Source organism: Protopterus annectens, chromosome 6.part0 (assembly GCF_019279795.1).
Source record: "Protopterus annectens isolate FY-2018-M chromosome 6.part0, PAN1.0, whole genome shotgun sequence".
Taxonomy (NCBI): domain Eukaryota; kingdom Metazoa; phylum Chordata; order Ceratodontiformes; family Protopteridae; genus Protopterus; species Protopterus annectens.
This window is the reverse complement of record NC_056737.1, coordinates 1053017030-1053038516: the sequence shown is the minus strand read 5'-3', so window position 1 is coordinate 1053038516 and position 21487 is coordinate 1053017030. Positions and strand designations below refer to the sequence as shown.

The 21487-nt window shown below is 36.4% G+C and overlaps 1 protein-coding gene across 3 annotated transcripts in view; it reads right to left on the bottom strand.

Moving 5' to 3' along the window:
• RGS6 (regulator of G protein signaling 6) overlaps positions 1-21487 on the bottom strand; it is a 2564457-nt gene that overhangs the window by 641620 nt on the left and 1901350 nt on the right. For all 3 annotated transcript variants that reach the window (XM_044074660.1, XM_044074661.1, XM_044074662.1), the window contains exons 6-7: positions 4888-4939; positions 3790-3854 (exon numbers count right to left, since the gene is read on the bottom strand). In XM_044074660.1, coding sequence (XP_043930595.1) covers positions 3790-3854; positions 4888-4939 — 117 coding nt within the window. The remainder of the gene's footprint in view (positions 1-3789; positions 3855-4887; positions 4940-21487) is intronic.

Below are 21487 nucleotides of genomic sequence, written 5' to 3'. Positions count from 1 at the left end.
AATGAACAAAACATGCTGGAGGTATGGGTTCCTGACCCAGAGACTCCCCAGACTCTGGAATAGACTGCCCATGCATGTAAAGCAGAGCGCCTCATTGGCCCTCTTCAAAAGGACCCCTGATGATTGGATGGGAGATAGGAAATTCACCCCGGGGATCATGTCAGTCGCCTTGCTAGACAGGGGTCCAGGGAAGTAAATACTTTGGGAAGAAATAGCCAGGGAATTGTTATGGCTAGGCTTGCATAGGCCCTAGGGCTGATAGCCTAGTACCAACCTATGAACCTATATATGTGTGTGTGTGTGTGTGTGTGTGTGTGTGTGTGTGTGTGTGTGTGTGTGTGTGTGTGTGTGTGTGTGTGTGTGTGTGTGTGTGTGTGTGTGTGTGTGTGCGTGTGTGTGTGTGTGTGTATGTGTGTGTGTGTGTGTGTGTGTGTGTGTGTAAGGGATCACTGTAAGAGTTAGAAGCAACTCAACAGCATAAAATGGATGTCACATATGTAACTCAAAGAAAGTGAACAAGAGACACAGATACAGACAGAGAGAGAGGACATACATGTGTATGTCGGTAGTATATATGAAAAGTAGAAAATATCAACATGGGATTATAGCAGCCAAATTTCTTTAATGCCAGTAGATTGTAAGCTTAATAGCTAAACTTAGAAACTTATGAACTTCTTTCCAGCTGTTTGATTTAGATTTTCGCACAGAGGCTGAAGAATAATATCCCTCTATAACTAGAATGTAGCCTCCTGTCCCTTTTTAAAAATGGTGGCCACCACCATCACAATTTGTCGGTTTAGAGGTGCCATCCATATCCTACGTGCAGCACTATAAAGGTCACGCACTGATAATCCGAAACAAAGAACGTGTGTCCATGCAGCCTAAAATCACCAAAACTCAAAAATACTGGATCATGTTGTGAATCCCATAATGCTGAAAGTTCCAAACAAATTCAAAACAAACAGACCATGTGTGCTTACAAGTTGTTTTACTATTGTATTTATTAAAACCTTATTTTTTATACTACTTCTGGTGGTCCATTTAGTTGTTTTGACCACTATAAAGGTATATTGCACATGATGCTCCAGTTACATCCAGTGCCTATTTCTATTTTTGGACACATCTATCCATTTTTGCAGCTTTGCCACAGTGGCCTCATGCAGGGATATGGACCCAGGTCCATTATCTACTGTCACTCCTCTATGTGAGGGAATGCCCACTGGATTTAGGAGTTCATCAGAATGAATGATCTTACTTCCTCCCATCAATGTCAGTAATAAAATCACCCATTTCAGCACCAATGACCATAACAGACTGGGTATTTTTTCCTTCAACTGGAGTTACTAACATTTTCTTTACTTCTTTTTAATCATGACTAGACCTAGATATCTACAATATTGCTTTTGTTATGGATTTGTATAATAACATGTCTTGTCTCCTTGTGAAGTAAATAACAAATAACTGAAAGAAGTGCATATATTTTCTACTATAGTAAGAGGCTACCCTACAAAGTTTTGGATATGTTATAAACAGTGAATAACTGTTTTATCAAATCCCAGTGATGTCTGCTATATGTACTTTTAGGACGCCTAACTGACTAAATTGGGAATGAAATAATAATCCATAAAGCAGCTTCTACAAACCCATCACATGTACATTTTAATTATGCATTTGCCTGAGACAGCACCAAACACACACACACACACATACTCATGCATGCACTTTTGTTTGTGAAAATAGAACAAGAGAACTTAGACAAATCCAAATCATAAGATAAATAAATAAAACCAAAAATACTCAAATCCAGATAGCCAAAGGGAAAATAAACCTTTATTTGAAACTTTGCTATCACATGTATAGCACTTATATAACACTTAGTAATTTTATCCACAATGTTGGACCGGAGACATGAAAAGCTAATAATTTAAACAGACGGTACAAATCATATGTTGTCATTATGCTAATTGCATTCCAAAGGTAATGTGATAATATAATCAATAAAACTGATGTATACACTTTATGAAAATGTCATCAATAATTAACATATTAAAAATGTTACAAACCATAAAAAGTACATAGAAGTTAAAAATTGTACATGATGTTAAGAAAAAAAAAGATCCAATGGGCTACAAAATCTACAAAATAAAACTCAAAGAACTCCAAACAACTTAAAAAAACACAATAAAAACCTGGAAGTAGAGTAAACACATTCATGCATTTCATTTTTCATTTAACGAGTTCAGAGTAATTAAAAATCTCAAATGGACTCATTAAATATCAACATTTTAAAATTACATAATGTAATAACACCAGTTTTAAACCTGTATGTGGGACACATTAAAAGGACACAAATAATTATTTAGTCAATATATCAGTGATTTCATCTTTAACAAAGTTTTTCAATTTAACACTTCATTTAAACCTATATACTGTCAGTCAGTCAGTCATACCTGTCACTGAAATTCCTTTCCTTAGGTTCACAGGCAAGTACTAGGCGAGCTGCCCTTGGGGGTCACTTTAAGCCTAACTAGTTTCCTTTAAAGGTGAGACTCAAACTGTGTACCTTGTGTCTGTGAGGTAAACACCTTAACCCTTATGCCACCCTCCGAAACTTCTTACATGGTATCTCTGCAAGGCTATCCGCTAAAGACCAAGAATGAAAACAACACGTTGTTCAGATATTTCATACAGTCTTTTAATTCTAAGAAGTTTCTTTTTGCTGTGTTATACAAAGTTAATTTAGATGAAAGGTGTATAATCAGTCTGATTAGATCTTATTAAATAAAAGAAATGAAAGTATTTACTCTTCTTCCAGGTTCCTAGAGTCCTCCTTAAGTCGTTTGCAGCTGGTGCTGTCAAAGAATATAAGTGGCAAATTTTATTTAATATTGTGGTTGCTCTACATCTGAATGAAAACATTCATTTGAAATTAGTTTTAAAATATAGATCTCTATAGCACAAGTCACTTGTTATTTAATATTTTTACACATTGGGAGGGTGGCCTAATGGTTAAGGTGTTTGCCTTACAAACACAAGCTGCAGGGTTTGAGTCTCACAAGGGATAAATGGCTAGGCTTAAAATGGCTCGCAAGGGCTGTTAGCTTAGTACTAACCTATGAACCTATGAACCTATGAACACCTCAGCAAAAGTTTGTAGATAACATCAATTTTAATCTGCCTTATCATGGTTGGCTTTCATATTTTCAATGTTTTTATTTCACTGTTTATTAACATTTTTGCAAAGTTTATACAGCACAAAGTGTATACGGCAGTTTTAGTGGTTGTAGTGTTTTGCCTTTTGCATGTGACTTGTACAATAACTACATGCACATTTTAGATCTGTTTAATTTATTGGCTTTTCATTTGCGAATAGTCTGAGCAATGAAAATATTTTAGTGGAAAAACATTCAGTTTGACATATCTGACATACTGTCCAATCTCAATGAGTGGTGTATTTGTGATTTAAGCAGTGATTGTTGATATGACCATTTTATAATTATATAACATATTGGACAAAAGTGCTAAATGGTGTATGGCATTGTGTGTGACAGCAAAGTTTTAATCAAGTGATTATTTTTTCTTGTGATATCTGGCTTTGAACAGTTTTAGTTTTTTTTTATTTATTTAGTTTTTAGTTTCAATCCCTTTTCCAGTTGTTTTTCTATTTGGATCACATTTGGAGATATTAAATAAATCAAGAGGCCCCACAGCTGATCCACGTACTTTACTTACACACCATTCTACAGACATATATAGGCACTTACTGGGTTACAAAAATGGTATACCTACGGCTTCATAATCGGCAAGCTCCAGTCTGGCTTTGTTTTGCATTGTCCTCTTACAAAGGTAGATGGCTACAGTGAAAAAGAGAGGCAAATAAACAAATGCTATCACAATCATAGGTCATCTCAGTAATTTATATAATCTATAAAAACAAATAGTGGACATATTTCATGAAATAAATGACTGATACATCACAGAAACATAGCAAACTATGGGACCACAATATTTATATGTATAGGGATAAACAACGTCTCTTTTAACCAAGGTACACTGCATGGTCATTCACCTGACAATGAAAGTATTTTGCAAATTAATTCTGAAGATAAAGTTCTACGTTGGCTACCTTTGTTAGAAGAAAAAAAAACAAGGTCAGATATTCTCAACTGTTTCAAAGTACTGACAACTATTAGACTGTAAGACAGGGAAACCATTTCCTTTACTCATAAGAGATCTTTACATATACTTTAAAACCACAGTTTTTGGGTTGGCCCACTCTACAAGCAGTGCATGGTTTTCGTACTGTTGTCATGAGCTGCATATAATACACCTTGTCAGTATTATCATCTTGGGGTATTTAAAGATTTATAAGGTGTGGTAACTCCTAGCAAATAAAATTGGAGAAAAGTTTCATTACTATAATTTACAGATCATAAGAAAAGCATATCATAAACAGTTTCTCATGGCACAAGGCAATTATAACAGGTGCAAGAAGCTAATGTGTACATTTTAAATTGATAAAAAGGTCACTGTTAGTATAATAATCTCCCTTATTCAGGAAATGGGTTAGGACAGGTATATAAAGTGGGAAAATCTTTTTTTTTTCAAAGTCACCCACTTTTGTCTATGGCAAAGATATTAAAGTGAATATATGAGCTGCATTATACATGTGTGTAAACATGTTTTGTGGAGGTAAAGGATCATCACTGGAAGTATGTAACCATTTTACTCCAGACTGAATCAAGTGCTGCTGCATGAATGTAAAGTGAAACAATTACTGTGGCAACGTACGATTCAGAAACATATAAGGAAGATACATTCTTAAATCAGTAAAATCATCCAATAATATTTAATATTAAACTTCCTCAAAAAATAAAATGTCCTTACCATAGTCTGTATTCTCTGGTTCCCAGCAATTTGAAGGCCAAAAATAAGGAGCCTATAAAATATAAAGAACATGAATGAATTGTTGGATGAAAAACACATTCCTGATGCACTGCCTATGGATGCCGCCTTTGGACAAAAAGTATAATGGTTCCATAGAAGCAGGCAGTGCTACAGGTAGTTATACATGTTCTGCCCTAAGTTTCTCTTTTACAGCATATAATGAACATTCTGTCTTTAGAAACTCATTATTTTAACACAGTCATCTAAAACAATTATAGTAGCTTATTAGATAAAACACAAATGTTACAACAAGGGCCAGTATCCACAATTAAGTGCTAGTCATGACACCCAAGATAAAAAGTTTATTACATCAATTTTTCCCGAACTGTGTGCCTGTTGAGCACTGGGTTGACATCATTGCCTGTTCATTCCCCTATTTCCCAGCTGAGAGGAATCCATTGTACTGGTGTCATACAGACAGCCATGAGGGTTTTTTTTTGTTACAACTCTAAACCTACCTCTGGTAACTGGCATAAACACCCACATATTTGCCCTGTGATGGCTATCATCAGTGGCTTGGGATTGCCTACAGCTGCCATCCTACAGCTTAGAGCCCCAAGTTCTTATCCCCCCCAAGACAGACAAGCTGACGTAAGCCACTCCTTCCCACACTGTCCTACCTGGTTCTTCCTGTGCCTGAACAATGAATCAAATTCAGGTAATCTGAACTGCAGTCAGGGTTTTAGCTTTGTATGCCACACAGCCAGACTATATAGCTCAAGTTATACATTTTTTTCTCTCTGCATTATGGTACAATATAGCTCTATAAAAATGTACTTAATTTCTGTTGGTAATAATAACTTTATTACATTTGATTAAAAAATATGAACAGGATAAATAGGAAGGGATAAAGTAGAAGGTAATAAGAGATGCCAAGTAAGTCAAACTACACCACCATGACTTACATTAATGAGCACCTTTGAGATATTCAACACCCACATTATATAAAGAAACACATCCTTTCTTTTAAATAATGTTCTACATAATAACTAACAGGAAATGCAGGAAGAAAATCCCTCTAAACCACCTCTGATCATTCCTAGTATGATCTTGCCAATAAGACAGACTTAAATCTTATAACAGTAGGAGAAATTATCAGTCCTTCCTCCATGATGTACTAAAAGGGAGTAGACAACCCCAACATTGTCTCTCCCAAAATGCCCATCCTATATACACAAGTAATCTCGTCCGGCATGCTCCATGAATTTTGTGTCCTACAGTACCTCAAGGCTTCCATGAATAAAAATGTTATCAATATGTTATCAATCTGCACTAGAGTTCAGTACCTCTGATGGCTGTAGGCCATTATACGGTCAGATAACTGGTGCCAAAATCATAGACTGAATCTAAATGCGCAAAAAAAAAACAAAAAAAAAACATTATTATATCATTTGGGAAGTCATCTACAACAACAAACTAACCTCTTCTCTTTTCCTAGACCTATCAAATGCCTTCGATATGGTAAACCATACACTTCTTCTCCACATACTGAAATCCCTTGCCTTGGATAACTCTTCTATAACCTGGCTTTCATCATATCTTGAAGGCTGACATCAAGCAGTACTCTGGAAAAATTCTCTATCTACTCTACTACCTATCTCTTTAGGAGTACCACAGGGATCTATACTAGGCCCACTTTTATTCTCCATCTTTATTAATGATCTCCAATCATCTATCCAAAACACTACCTGCATACAATATGCAGATGATTCCACAATAATTTGTACAGCTTCCTCTCAAACAGAACTCCAATCCCTTACACAAGCAACCTTTTCAACCGTTGAACAATGGTTCTCAAAAAGATGTCTTCTCCTCAACCCCAAGAAAACAAAACTATTACTTTTTTCACCTACACACAAATCTACTCAACTAAATTTTACTATCACTGCAAGTGACAACTCCCACATCTCCCCCGACTTCACTACAAAACTGCTTGGTGTTACTATTGATAATAATCTTAGCTTTGATCATCACATTAATAACACAATAAAAGCAGTTAATAAAAAGATTGGTTCACTATACAGAATCAAACCCTTCCTTACACCTGAAGCACGGACTACCTTAGCACAATCACATCTTATCTCTACCCTTCTGTATGCTTCCTCTATCTACACTAATCTCTAAAGGTAACCTTAGGAAACTGTCTACATCTTACCACAACATAGCTCGATTTGCCACTGCATCTCAATATAGAACTCACCATTGCCTAAACTTAAAACAATTACACTGGCTGGAACTTCCCAACAAGATTATCTATCAACAACTCTTAGTAGCACATAAAATTTTATATCAACCCTCAAAAACACCAGCTCTTAGCGACCTCTTGACTCCCTATAATAATTTAAAACAACTACGCTCCTCCCAAAAGCTACAAGTTAATATTACCAGAATTTTAAACGCTGCAGGGAACTGCCTTTTCTCCAACTCAGTTGGCAAAATATGGAATAACCTTCCCTTACATATCTCCTCTATAGCCACTTTTCCTTTCTTTAAGAAACAACTTCTTTCACATCTGAACAATTTCTGGCTCTGCTCTTGTACCAATCCAGACTAACCTACTTTCATCTTTAAACTATATTTTATTTATTTAACACTCCAATCTTTCTCTCTAATCTCAAATAACTTTGTTTCTATTGTTGCTACTGATGTAAAAAAAAAAAAAAAAAAAAAAAAAATTTATTTGCTTGTTTTTACTACATAACTAGTATTACATAATTGGTATTATTTGCTCTTTGTTAGTTTGCATAACCTGACCTGAACTAATATCCTTGTATTTTTGCTCTTTGTCTATATCATAAGTGACTATTTTACATGTATTTCTATAACCATGCTTTAATCTGAGGAGCTTTTCTCCCCGGGCCTCCACTGAAAATGGACAACGATCCAGTTGGACTAGCCCGGTCTACAAATGTAAAATAAATAAAATAAATAAATAAATAAATCTATCCCAGGTAACTACTACATTAAAAATATAAGAGTTGACCCAGTTGTTCAGGATTTGTGAACTTATCTGGGTGGTGACCTAACTTTTGACCAACACATTTGCATTGTTGTAAGAAAGTCTTTCTATATTGCACAGCTTATAAACAAAGGGATTGTGTCCAGATCTAGTTATGTAATTTTCCCCCTTTACTTAGCCCTCATTAGGCCAATCATTGAACAGAATGCTCCCCTTTGACACGTATCTATCCAGACACATGCAACAATTGGAACACTCACAAACATACCTTACTAAAAGGCTACAAGGCCTAAACAACACATTCTACATAGATCATCTCAAAGCCCTTTCACTATATTCAGTATCCTACAGACTGCTAAGGAGTGATCTATGTCTGGCATATAAGGCATCCTCTGACTCAACACCTCATTTGCAACATTAATGAAGACTGCTGCAACAGGGCTCAGTTTTGAGCTTTTTTCTGGTTAATAGGGTAATTTGTTTAAATCAGTTTGTTTGTTTTCTATTGTTTATATATATATATATATATATATATATATATATATATATATATATATATATATATATATATATATCATTGCACTTTATTCATCTGCCTTTACTGTATTTGTGTTTCTTCCTACTTTAATACTGGAGGCATTGACTACAACTCTGATCTGTGATATATAACTATAATTATCCCTTTTCTGTGCTTTTAAACTGTTTTCTTGGAGTGTATCTGCTGCAGCGGTAGCATTGTTGTCTCACAGCAAGAGGTTCTCCCATTCGATTCTCGGCTGGAGTGCAGGGAGTGCCTTCTGTGTGTGGAGTCTGCATGTCCTCCCCACAGTTGGGTGGGCATTTGAAAGACATGGGTAAATGGGTGTGCCTTCGTTGAAGGTTGAACATCGAGCTGGCACCTCAGCGTTCGTGAAAATCTACTGCCAACCATTAGTGGACCGGAGTTCCGCTGTGGTGACACCTAACCAGGAAAAGCCAAAAGACAACAACAACATCTGCTTTATTTTCTGAATATATATATATATATATATATATATATTTATATATATAAAATTGTTTCCCGCCTTTCTAAGCTAGTTTAGTCCAGTTTTCAGGTTAGTGCTGAATTCAGGGCTGTGTTACAAATCTCTGTGTTTGCCCATACCTTACTTGGATAGAAGGAAGTTTCTCTGTTCACCTGTGAGAGAGGGGAGCTTTGACCAGCCTATCTGTCCCTGGAGGAGAGGTTTCAGCCCAGAAATTAGTAGTTTATTGGCCATTTTTGGCTAATTCCTATCTCTTTCATTTCGCTGATATAAATACCATATTTGTCCAGTTTTGTGTGCCGGGCAGCACCAGTTAGCTAGGGTAAAACTATTTCTGGCCCCACAAAGTCTCCTCTTCAATTTTTCCCTTGGAACTAGATAAACTTTCAACTTAAGCACTCAAGCCATTCATTTCTCAGCCCGGCACTTGCTCAAAACTTATAGCAAGCACTTATAAACCCTAGCACTAGACCCTCCTGTACTGTACAGAAGGACAAGGCTCTCTATTCGACCTTACCAGCCATCCAGTAAAATAGTTCCCTGTACCTATCCAGGCATGTCCAAAGGGCAGTTTCAGATGTACTCTCCAGTCCAACTGGTGAATCTGGGCATTTTGTGGCAATGTTACAACTACCTAATGTACACAGACAACCCCCTCCTCCTACCACCAAACACTAATACATGCGAGAGATACAGTTATACAGCCAAACTAGAGGCTAAGCTCTCTCAACCCAAGACTGGATCAGACAGTTAAGAGGAGAAGGGAAATACTTGCATCACACCACCAGTCTTACACAGACCCATTAAACCAGCACCAGCAAAAAACACACATAAATACACAAAAACATACTCGGAGGCTCTAAATAAAAATCTGCAAAACCAACAGAGACCTCCAAAGCAAACATCCATGCAACCTCCACCCCCCAACACAAATCATGAAACACATACTTCAGAAAACAAGTGTGCCATGCAATCACAGCCCTTAAGGTAAAATAACATACTCAACATACTAGTAATAGGTGACTCTATAGCCAGGCACACTGACATCCCACTCACTAGGCTGAATAAGGAGAAGGTTACTGTTAGCTGCCTGTCGGGTGCCAGGATCCGCCACATAACACAAGCACTCAGGTCACTCCAGAACAAGTACAAATATGACTCTACCATTGTCCATGTTGGTGTGAATGACCTGAGCCGTACCTCCCTGGACTACATGAAAAGAGACATGGAAGAGCTCTCTGATTATGTAGCCCAGGCCGGTATGACCTTGACCCTGAGCAGCATCCTGCCCTCACCAAGAATGATACCACAGTATAAAGAAAAAAAATTCTCGATTTCAACAATTGGCTAAGTTTCTGGTGTCATTCAAAAGGGATCCAGTGTCTGTCTGCCTGGGATGACATGCTTGATAAGCCACGCTGCTTCACTAGAGATGGCTTGCACCTGTCACCCTTAGGCTTTCGAATACTTGCCAAGGGTCTTGCCACCCCCATAGTGCCTTTGTTAGTCAAGGCTCAAAAGACAAACCCACTGCCGTAAACAGCACAAGTAACAAAAAACTGAGGGTAATGCTACTCAATGCCAGAAGTCTAAACCTCAAAATGCACGCACTCGAGGCACTCCTCAGTATGGAGAAAATTGATATATGTGCAGTAACAAAAACCTTGTTTAAGGCTCCAGAGAGCACCCCAGCACTACCAGGCTATAACTCATACCATACATTTCGGCCACAGAACCCAAACTGAAATACAAAAGGTGGGGGTGTATCCATATTAATAAAGGATACCCACACCTCCAGGTTAGTGGCAGAGCACGATGCTTCAGAGATCATCCACACATAACTAACAATGGGCAAAACTGAAATTCAAATTGTAGCTTGCTACAGATCACCCACCATGTCCCAGGACCCCATTCTGCATTCTTGGAAACACTGGGCAACATAAAGGTCCTACCAAACACCCTAATATTGGGTGATTTCAATATACCCAAACATTAACTGGGAGAACTACTCAAGTACTAACTCCCTTGCCCAACTTTTCCTAGAATTTATAAACTCAAACGCCCTGGCTCAACTGGTCAACACTCCCACCAGAGGTGACAACATATTGGACCTGGTCATCACCAACATGGGCGACCAGTGTTCCACACCAGAGATCAACCCCTCGCTGGTTAGATCTGACCATAAACAAATCACTTTGGATATCCATATTCCGTCCCCACCCCTGGACAAGAAAGCCACCATGAAAAACTTTTCAAAAGCAAACTTCACGCTACTTAAGACCGAGGTGGAAAGTTTCAAAGCCCCCATGCTGAAGGATAACACTGTCCAAGCTGCAAAATCCTTTACTAATGCATTCTACGGGCAGCTACAAGAATGCATGGATCATGCCATCCCAAGCAAAACCAAGACTCACTCCTCCAAGAAAAGGAAACTGGTCTGGTGGACTCCTACCATAAACAAGCTATACATTAGAAGGAGGAAACTAGTATAAAATCCCAAGAAGGGAAGACATCCCTGATCAATATCAGCAAGAAACTACATTCCCTCATAAAATCATCCAAGGATAGCTTCGAAAGAAAAATTGTCATGGACTCCAAAGATAACCACAAGACATTCTTTAGCTATGTCAACAATCTAAGTGGCAATGCTCAGATCTGCTCAGAGTTAGTGCAGAATGGAACAAAATACACTGAACCGACTGATATTTCCAACATCCTGGCAGATAGGTTCAGTGCAATCTTCTCCCCACCCCTACCCCAAAAAGAGCCCATAACCATACCAAAAGAATGTAGAGTGTCTGAAATCACAGACACTCAGGTTAAAACAGCCCTTTCCAAAGCCAAAAACACAGCATCAATGGGACCGGATGGTGTCCCAGGCTGCATTCTACACGAGCTCAAAGATGAACTAACCCCTAACCTAAATACACTGCTCAAACTTAGCCTCTCCACAGGCTACATACCCAGAGAGTGGCACACAGCAATGGTTATTCCGCTCCACAAAGGTGGAGCCACAACAGACCCCAGGAACTATCGCCCTATAAGCCTTACTAGCTTGGTCTGCAAGACTATGGAGCGCATCATCAAGGAACTCATTAACAGAGATATTGGGAACCTCCAAATACTGGACCCTACCCAGTTTGGCTTTAAGGGCAGATCATGCCTCCTAAACCTGGTGGACTTCTTTGAGACAGTTACCAAGGCTATAGATGAGGGAAAGGTGGCACACACAGCCTACCTAGACCTCGCTAAGGCCTTCGACACCATTCCCCATTCTGATATTATAGACAAGCTCACCAGCCTGAACATAAACTCCTACGTCACAAAATGGGTTGCCAACTGGCTCACGGACAGAACCCACATGGTGACAGTTGCGGGAGCTAGGTCCATGTCTAAACCAGTTACAAGTGGTGTTCCCCCAGGGCTCAGTCCTAGGACCCCTCCTGTTCAGCATATACAGGCAAGCACAGGAGGGCTATGGCTGACCAAGTTCACAGATGACTGCAAACTAGGGGCTCTCCGGCTGACACAGACATCCTCCAAAAGGGTCTTACTGAGACAGATTCCTGGTGTCAAAATCATGGCCTGAAGCTAAATGCCAAAAAGTGCATAGTCATGCCCTTTGGAAAAAACAAAGTACCCACAAACTACCACATAGGTGGCAGTCCCCTAAATACGGAAGATGTAATAAGGGATTTGGGGACCCAAGTAGATAGTAATCTCACCTTTGATAATCACATTGGCAAAGTGGTTAGAAAATCCTTCTACATGGCTCACCTAATCACAAAAGGGTTCACATCCAGATCAAAAGAGGTCATTGTGCCCCTCTACTCATCAGACCCATCTTAGAGTACAACCCCCCATTTGGGATGTACCTTACAAGACACCTGCAACAGCTGGAAAGACCACAGAAGTACCTCACCAAGAAGATCAATGGCCTCAAACAGATGCCCTGTGCAGCTCCACTGAAGAAACTCCAGTTGTACTCGGTTGCATACCGCCTACTCAGAGGTGATCTCTGCCTGACATACAAGGCCATGTCCAACCTAGAATTGATGGACATGCTCCACCTAAAGAAAACCTTATCCCCTCGAGCCACACGGTCTAGGGATTTAAACCTCACCATAACAATAAATAGGACGTGCTGGAGGGATAGATTCCTGTCGCAGAGACTTCCCATGCTTTGGAACTAGATCCCAGTCTACATTAGGCAGAGCTCCTCGCTAACGCCCTTCAAAAGAAACCTTGATGAATGGATGGGAAACAGAAAGTTTACCTCGGGGATCACTTCAGTGGCTCTGCTGGACAGAGGCACAGGGAACTAATCTAAGGGGATGGCAAAAACCAACCCATTTTGGCTAGGCTTATAAATGCCTTTGGGCAGATAGCCTAGTACCCACCTATGAACCTATGAAATGGTTTTGAAGGATAGTTATATCTTACAGAGGATACCGCTGCTATGGAACAGACTCCCCATCCACGCAAAGTTCATCCCTCTTTATATTCAAGTACAACTTGGATTTATGGATGAGAAACAGAAAATTTACCCCCAAACTGCCCCCCATATTACTAATGGACAGAAGCAACTTCTAAATGCTTTATTCCATGCATTGGTTTCCTCAATTTATCTATGATATAATCCAAGTTATTCTCATAACGGGTAACATATAATTATTGACCTTGGAATGGGTAAGGCCAGTCTCTAACCATATGGTATAAGTTAATTCAATCTCAAAAAGGGAAACTGTCTAGGTTTAAAATGGCCATCAAGGGCATCTAGCTTAGTACTTACCTATGAACCTGTGACTGTCACTTAATCCTATGATTCTCTGTAGCACAAGAATGCGATAACTTTTAAACACATTGCCACTTATTTTACATGGATATTTACAAATGAGAAGCGCAGCTTAATTGAGTAGTTGAGCATATAGCCTTAAAGCAGGGAGACCACAGGTTCAAAATGTGAACCAGCTATCAATGTATGTCTTTGGTTCAGTAACTAAGTCTCTTATTATGGCACACTGACCACTGATACAAATGGTCAAAAGGCAGTCACTGCCAGTATTGTGGGTCTGCTATAATAACTTGAGGAAATGATTCCTTAAAGTTAATTTGCAAATCCACAATGGCTAGAGTTTTCTCTCACTGTATAACACTATGAGGCAGAATTAGTTTGATGGTGTAAGACAGCAGCCAATTAAAATGTATTCTCTACAGGGTAGAACAAAAACAGAGAATGCTGGTACAACAAATGTTACATTAAATACATATAAGATAACGGGGAAGTAAAAACAGGAAAAGGAATATGTGAAGTCGACTGTGAAATCAGTGATGAAGTGGATATAAAATGGAAAGTGGTAAAAAAGAAAAACATTCTATTCCAAAGAGGACGAGAGAGAGGAAAGAGAATTGCAAGTCAGCAGTTTAAAGGAAAAAAGAAGTGAAATGTGTAGCAGCAAACCATTTCGCCAAGGAAAAGAGAATCAATTAATCTTAAACGTTTAGAGTTAATTTAATCGCTTAATGAGTTTAGTAAGAAGAAACGGAATACTGGAATGGCATGATATTTGTGAAGCTGAGGTTATAATATTAGAAGACGTGAGATGTTTGACAACAGAAGAACAAGAACAGACAGAAACATTATGGAAAGGAGGTATAACATGGAATATGGGAGAGGAAACCTGTTCGGGTGTAGCAATTGTATACATTAATGCAAGGTTGATACTGAATTAGTCCTTAGATTAGGCAGAGCAATGGTGTTAGATTTCAGATGGGATACCAGAGTTTATAGACTTATGGCACTTTATGTTCCTGTTTTACATAACGAGAGAGAGGAAATTTAATTGCAATATAAGGAATATAAGACAAAAAGATAGAACAGATAAGAAAATAATGAGAGAGATTATGAAATGAGGGCGATTCATTTTGGGGAATACAAATAGATATACTTACAGGAGCGGTAATATTAGAACAGAGATTAATTACTTTTTAGTATCTACAAGTACAACTATAACAGAAGAAGAGGCAGCAGAAACAGCTTTTTACACACTTACAATTTGGGCTGAGAGTGTTGAAAATAAAGAATGAATAAAAACAGGAAAAGGAATCAAAAGGATACATGAAAAGGTAAAACGGTATGGTATGAGAAAGGAAACGACATTACATTACAGTTATTGAAAGAACATGTGACTGAGGGAATTCTATAGTAATTGGTAAGAAGGGTGGATGGTGTTCAAACAGAAATATACAACGATAAAATTACAATGGGAATTCAAGACACAGCAAAATAAGAAAGAGGAGTATAAAGAAAAGCATAAAATATATATTAGATGTTTTATAAAGAAATGATACAGTTTTTTATAAGCTCAGAAGAAACAGATAACACAAATCAAGCAATAATTAAAGAGCTGCTGTATAAGCAAATATATATTTTTACAAGGTAAAAAGGAAGAACTGTCATCATATTTCAGTAAGGTGGTAAAGGAAGCTAATGGAGTTAGGAGGGAGATGAAAAATAAAGAGGGTCTTACTGAGATGGAACAAGGAAAGATTACGAGCATTGTAGTACAGCATGTTACAGTAATGGTAAAGAAAACACAGTCTGAACTGGAAACAGAATGGGAGGTTAAATAGTTTACATATAAAATAAATAAATAAATTAAAAAAAAAATAAATTACTGTCATAGAATTAGAAAGAGTGATTAACATTGTAAATTTAAATTTAGCAGCAGGTCCAGATGGGAATAGAATATTTGATATATAAGAATATGTAACAAGGGCAAAAGCAGATATTGATCTTGGTATTTAATGAATGGTTGAACAAAGGAATTTGTTATACACTGTCATGCAGCAGACTTATGAAGTTTATATGTAAAAATAAAGGGGGCAAAATATGATGTAAATAATTGGAGACCTGTAGCTTTGATCAGGACTGATTTTAAGATTTTTATGAAGATTTTGCAGAAATGATAGAGTGCAAAGCTTGAAAGATATAGAAGAAAATATATATGGGGATAAGGGTAAAGGATGTCAGGAATTATTATTTTTTTTTAGTGAAACAGTGGTTGATTTTACAACAAGAGGGAATATAGCAAACATAGTGGTTGGAGAGATGAATAAAGCATTTGACATGATGGATCATGATATATTATGGAAATTAATGGAATGTCACAATTTCAGCATAAAAGTTCAGAAAGTATGCAAATCAGTATATACTGATAGTAAAATAAGATTATTAGTTACTGGTTAGGAGGGCCACGGTGGTGCAGCGGTTAGTGTTGTCACCTCACAGCAAGAGGTAATCCCATTCGATTCTCGGCAGGAGCTCCTTCTGTGTGGAGTTTGCATGTCCTCCTCATGGTCAAGTGATGTATAAAGACATGCAGGTAGGTGCGTGCGTGAATGGGTGTGCCTTCTTTGAAGGTTGGGCGTCGGGCTGGCAACTCGGCACTGTAAAAATCCACTGCCAATCATTAGCAGACCGGAGTTCCGCTGTGGTGACCCCTAACCAGGAAAAGCCGAAAGACATTACTTTAATAGTTACTGGTTAGATAGGGGAAGAAATATGAATGAATAGAGGTTTGAAGCAAGGATGTCCTATGAGTAGTGTTTTGTTTGTATTAGTTACAAATTGGTTAGTTAGAAAAAAATGAGAAAATGCAAGAGGATATACATGTGAATAATTCTGATATTACAATATCCTATTATTATTTCATATGCAAATTGCATCATTCTTATGGCTAAGAATGGTGAAAAGATGAAGGAGGTTATTTTGTATATGAACTCTGGGTTGAGTAAGTTGTGAATGACATTAAATAAGGACAAAAGTAAAGTTTTTGAGTCTACTAAACAGGTAGAAGGAATACAATTTGATGTAAATGCAATTTCAATGTTAGGAATACAATTTGGTAGTTTAAATATAACTAAAGAATAATGAGAAAGCTTTTAAGAGACTTAAAAGGAATTAGCAGTATCTGGAGCAGATATAAACATTCCAAAAATAACTAACTAAGTAACTAACTAACTAAGTAACTAACTAACGTGTCAGACTATGTTGAATATATATATATATATATATATATATGTAGAGAGAGAGAGAGAGAGAGAGATGCTACCAAAAGATATGAAAGATTTATCTGGTGATCCAGGTTAAGAGGAGTATTACATTTAAATAATAAAGAAGTTAGGTTGGGTTTATTAAATCCTATAGTTTAAATTTATCTAAGGTATTGAGGTGGATTAAAGGAAAAGAAAGTAATTTGGTAGTGGGAATTTCGAAGAAAAGATATGAAAGAGAATGGAGTTTATTTAGCATAAATAAAAGGGTGAGCGTGTGGACAAATCAAGAAATTAATATGTATCAGAAAAAATATGAATGTGGAAGTTAAAAATAGATGAGGTGGAAGATTATAGGAAAATATGATATAAAAATATAATGATACAAAATTATTTAGTAAATCCATGGATCATTTAATAGAATAAAAAAAGGCTATGAGGGGAAGCAACAAAAAAATGTAAAAATTTGTTGAATATCATAATTTTTGTGGAGACTACAAATCAAAAAACAGCCCGTAAAAGGAAATATGACTTATAAGAAAACAAATTTAAAATTTGTTATTTTTATAGGGAATTGGGTACAGATGAACATGCCTTTTTATACTGCAAGAGGGTAAATATATTATGGGCAACACAATAGAAGAAAAAATAATGGAATGGATGCAAGACTATAATCATATCAATATGAACATGATAAAATATGGATTTTATGAAAATTATACTACAGAAGCTGTACATAATATTGACAAGATGGATTGTATGGAATGAAATATATTAAATCATGTTTAATGAAAAACTGGTAATTTCAAATATAATACACAAAATTAGATGCTGGTTGTGTAAGAAGGAGGGGGTCAACAGAAAAAGAAGGAAGTGTTGTAAAGTAAGTACGATTTTGAGAATCTGCGAATATGTAAATACGTAAATATTTGCATTGTATTGATTTTGTAAATATGAATACATAAAATAAAGGACCCCTATTTTCAGTCAGGAGAAAGTGGTGCACTTCCTTTCTTAGAATTGAAGATTTTGAGAAAAAGGAACATTTGCATCAACTAAGGAGTAGAGAGAAAGCTTTGTTATAACAGTTGGTGAAAACTGAGATGGAAATGAAGAAAATATGGCAAGAACAGCTTCTAGAATATGATTTCAGTCATTTGGATGATTAATATTACACATCAGTAGCATTTAGATACTTCACAGATAAATGTACAACAGATTATACTGAACCTTCACCAGGAAGAATGGAAAATAATCATTTGGTGGAGTTATTGCAACAAGAAGTTTCTGAAAATGGAGCAGCGTTGTCATGGGATTACTTCCTAAAAGAGTCTCTGAAGAGGAAAATGTGCCTTTGGATGTGGAAAAATTCAGTACAGCAAAACAAAGGCTCTTATGCTTCTGTTTTGGGCAAGAAAAATGTTAAAAGTCAGGAATAAATAACTGGATTTGGAAAAAGAAGAAACCCTAGGGTAAGGCCAATTAGTAAAACTGGGTAAATATTTGACAGGCAATTTATATGCTTGCAGACATTTGGGCTGTTGATAGGGATATCATATCATTTATGGCTCTTGAAAGGGAAAACTTTTGTGTTATCATTTAAAACAGACATTTTAAAAGACAAATTTCTGACTGCATGTGAAAAAAAGAAAGAAAGACATATATCAGTGGAATGAATAAGTTATAAGAGGATATTCTGTTAATAATAGTAAGAAATAACAGAGTTATGGACTGGAGGGTGGGAAGTAGACATTGTGATGAGAGTTTTACCAGGTACTGATTTTAGTGGTTTAAGGGGAACTTTGAAATGTGGGAGTCAACCTCAAACATTTTTTCCTGTGTGGAAATCACACATTTAATCAATGCATGTAGAAAAATAAGATGCAGTCAGTGTAACAAAACTGTTCATAATGCAAAAAAATGTCCAAGTTGAATGGAGACTATCTGAAAAGAAAAGTAATTTTTGGACCAATTGTAGAGAACAATAAGACAATATGCAGGTAGACGTTAGAGAAAGTGAAGAACCTATACATATACAAAATATTCTAGATGGGAATAGTGATAAACAGCATGAAATGCAAGAAAAATCTGTAGAAGGACACGTGCAAACTACAGCATTATGTAAACAAAGGTGGCACAGAAACCAGAATAGAAACAAGAAATATATTTGATATCTTTACTAATAACAGAAGAGGAGGGACAGAAGAAAACAAAATGGATAAATATGAAGATAAAATATCCAGTGATCATAAGGTTGGGTTAAAAAAAAGAAAATTCAAAAATGTTCACCCCAGGTTAAAAAAGAGTGAAGAGCAATCTGTGGATATGGTATGTAAATATCAACTACATAACAAATTAAGTTAAAAGGTTAACAGTGTTGAAGTAGTCATTAGAATTAGATGTGGATGTGTGATTTATTTGTCCACAGGACAGAAGTCAGTTTGGGGAGTGACATGGAAGATGTTAGGGGGTATTTTCTTATATAATTCAAAAATAAAAATATTAGATTTTTGTACAATCAAGGTAGATGGAGCTATTATGTTAGAGATTAGGCATGAAAATAAAGTGTATAGATTAATAGTTGTTTATGCTAGTACTAATGTGAAAGAAAGAAAAGACATATGTGAATTTGAAAAAGTTAAGGAACATGTGATAATGAACCTGAAAGTGATGATAATGGGAGATTTAAACTGCAATCTATACACAAAAGGTAGAAAATAGGCAGGAAGTAAAAAGGTTAAATGAAGTACACTCAGATATGGAAAAACAAAATTATAGGACAGGATGACATGAATGTATAAAAGATCTCTGAATACTGAAATAGATTATTTTGTTATTGTTGTAGACTTGAGTCAGGATGATGAGGGGATACTGGATACAGGTTTCTCAGCTCATCTATCAGGATAGTATTGAAAAAAAAATAAAGATCATTCTGCACAAGGAAAATGAAAAAAAAAAGACTAACCAAAAATACAATCTAGAAAATTAGAAATAATATTGTGGCTAAGAGAACAAATTATTGTGAGAAAAATATAAGCATTACATTATTTTTCTTCCTGGAGAGAGTGATGGTTAATTTTTAAAGAAGAATGTAAAATGAATGTATATGAAATTATAGACAGAACACAGAAAACATAGAAGGAATACTTCCAATACGATTAATAATGTCATGATACAAGATGTGGAAAGAAATAATTATTTTTTTTTTTAGAAAAAGCAACAGCTTTGTAAAAATAATGCACACAAATAGAAAATATGTTATATAAACAGAAATATTACTTTCAAGGCAGGAAAGAACAAGTTTGTACCTTTCTATCAAATGGTTAAGGAAAAAAACATTATTATAAGAGAAATATAAGACAAGGATGGGAAATGAAAGACAAAACAGAAAAGCATTATGAGACTGACCATGGAATATTACAAGAAAAAGCATAGTACTGAAAATAGACTGCATACACAGATATGGAGGATGAAGAAGATTTCAAGTAAAGTATGTAAATCTTTAAGGGGAAATATTACATTTTGTGAGTTAAAGAATCTATTAGAATAGGTTAAACAAGATCCAGTTTCTGGTCTTGATGTCACTGGATATGGAATTTATAAAAAATGAGATGACTGGCAGTTAAAAGTTTTCTTGATGGTCTGAATTTTTTTTGTAGACCTGAAATCTATGAAAGTATGTTAAAGTTATTATGGAAAAAAAAAGTAAAAAAAAAACTAATACAGAACATTGGAGACATACCTCTCTAAACAATGCATATTATAACATTTTTTATGAAAATTATTCAGACCAGGTTTGATCAGTAGGTGGATTGGACACTCTAAATTGGCCCTAGGTGTGAGTGTGTGTGTGAGTGTGTGCCTTCTGTGGAAGGGTGGGCGCCGGGCTGGCAACTCGACACTGTAAAACTCCACTGCCAATCATGAGCGGACAGATGATCTGCTGTGGTGACCCCTAACTGGGAAAAGCTGAAAGAAGAAGATTCAGACCAGGTTTGATAAGATGATAAAGGAAGTTGTCATACTTGGAACATATTTAGTATGGAGAAAACAAAGTCAGGAGATGTGAATTTTGTTAAAAGAGACAAAAATAAAGGAGAATAACCAAAGATTAAAGTAGGAGATATAAACAAAACATTTCTTAGTGTACACTATAACGTTTTATGGCAGATAATGATTATGGAATTTAAAGAAAATATTGAAATTATTGTGGTCTGCATACAATAATAATGATATAAAAATGGGTCTATATTATTTTAGCGAACGCTTGAAATTGCATACGGTATATAATCGTAATCGACCCAAAGAGTCAGAAAAAGCAAAATGTCGAAGACACTGATCAGTGATTTTTTTCCCCAGGGAAAAAAATCGCTGATGCATAAAAAAAAAAAAATGCCCCCCCCACCCCCTACTTAAATATACTAACTCCAAGATTGCACCACAGTGGAGGAAATGGCAAAGTCCCAAAAACAGCCCAGTGATTTTTTTTCCGTAGGAAAAA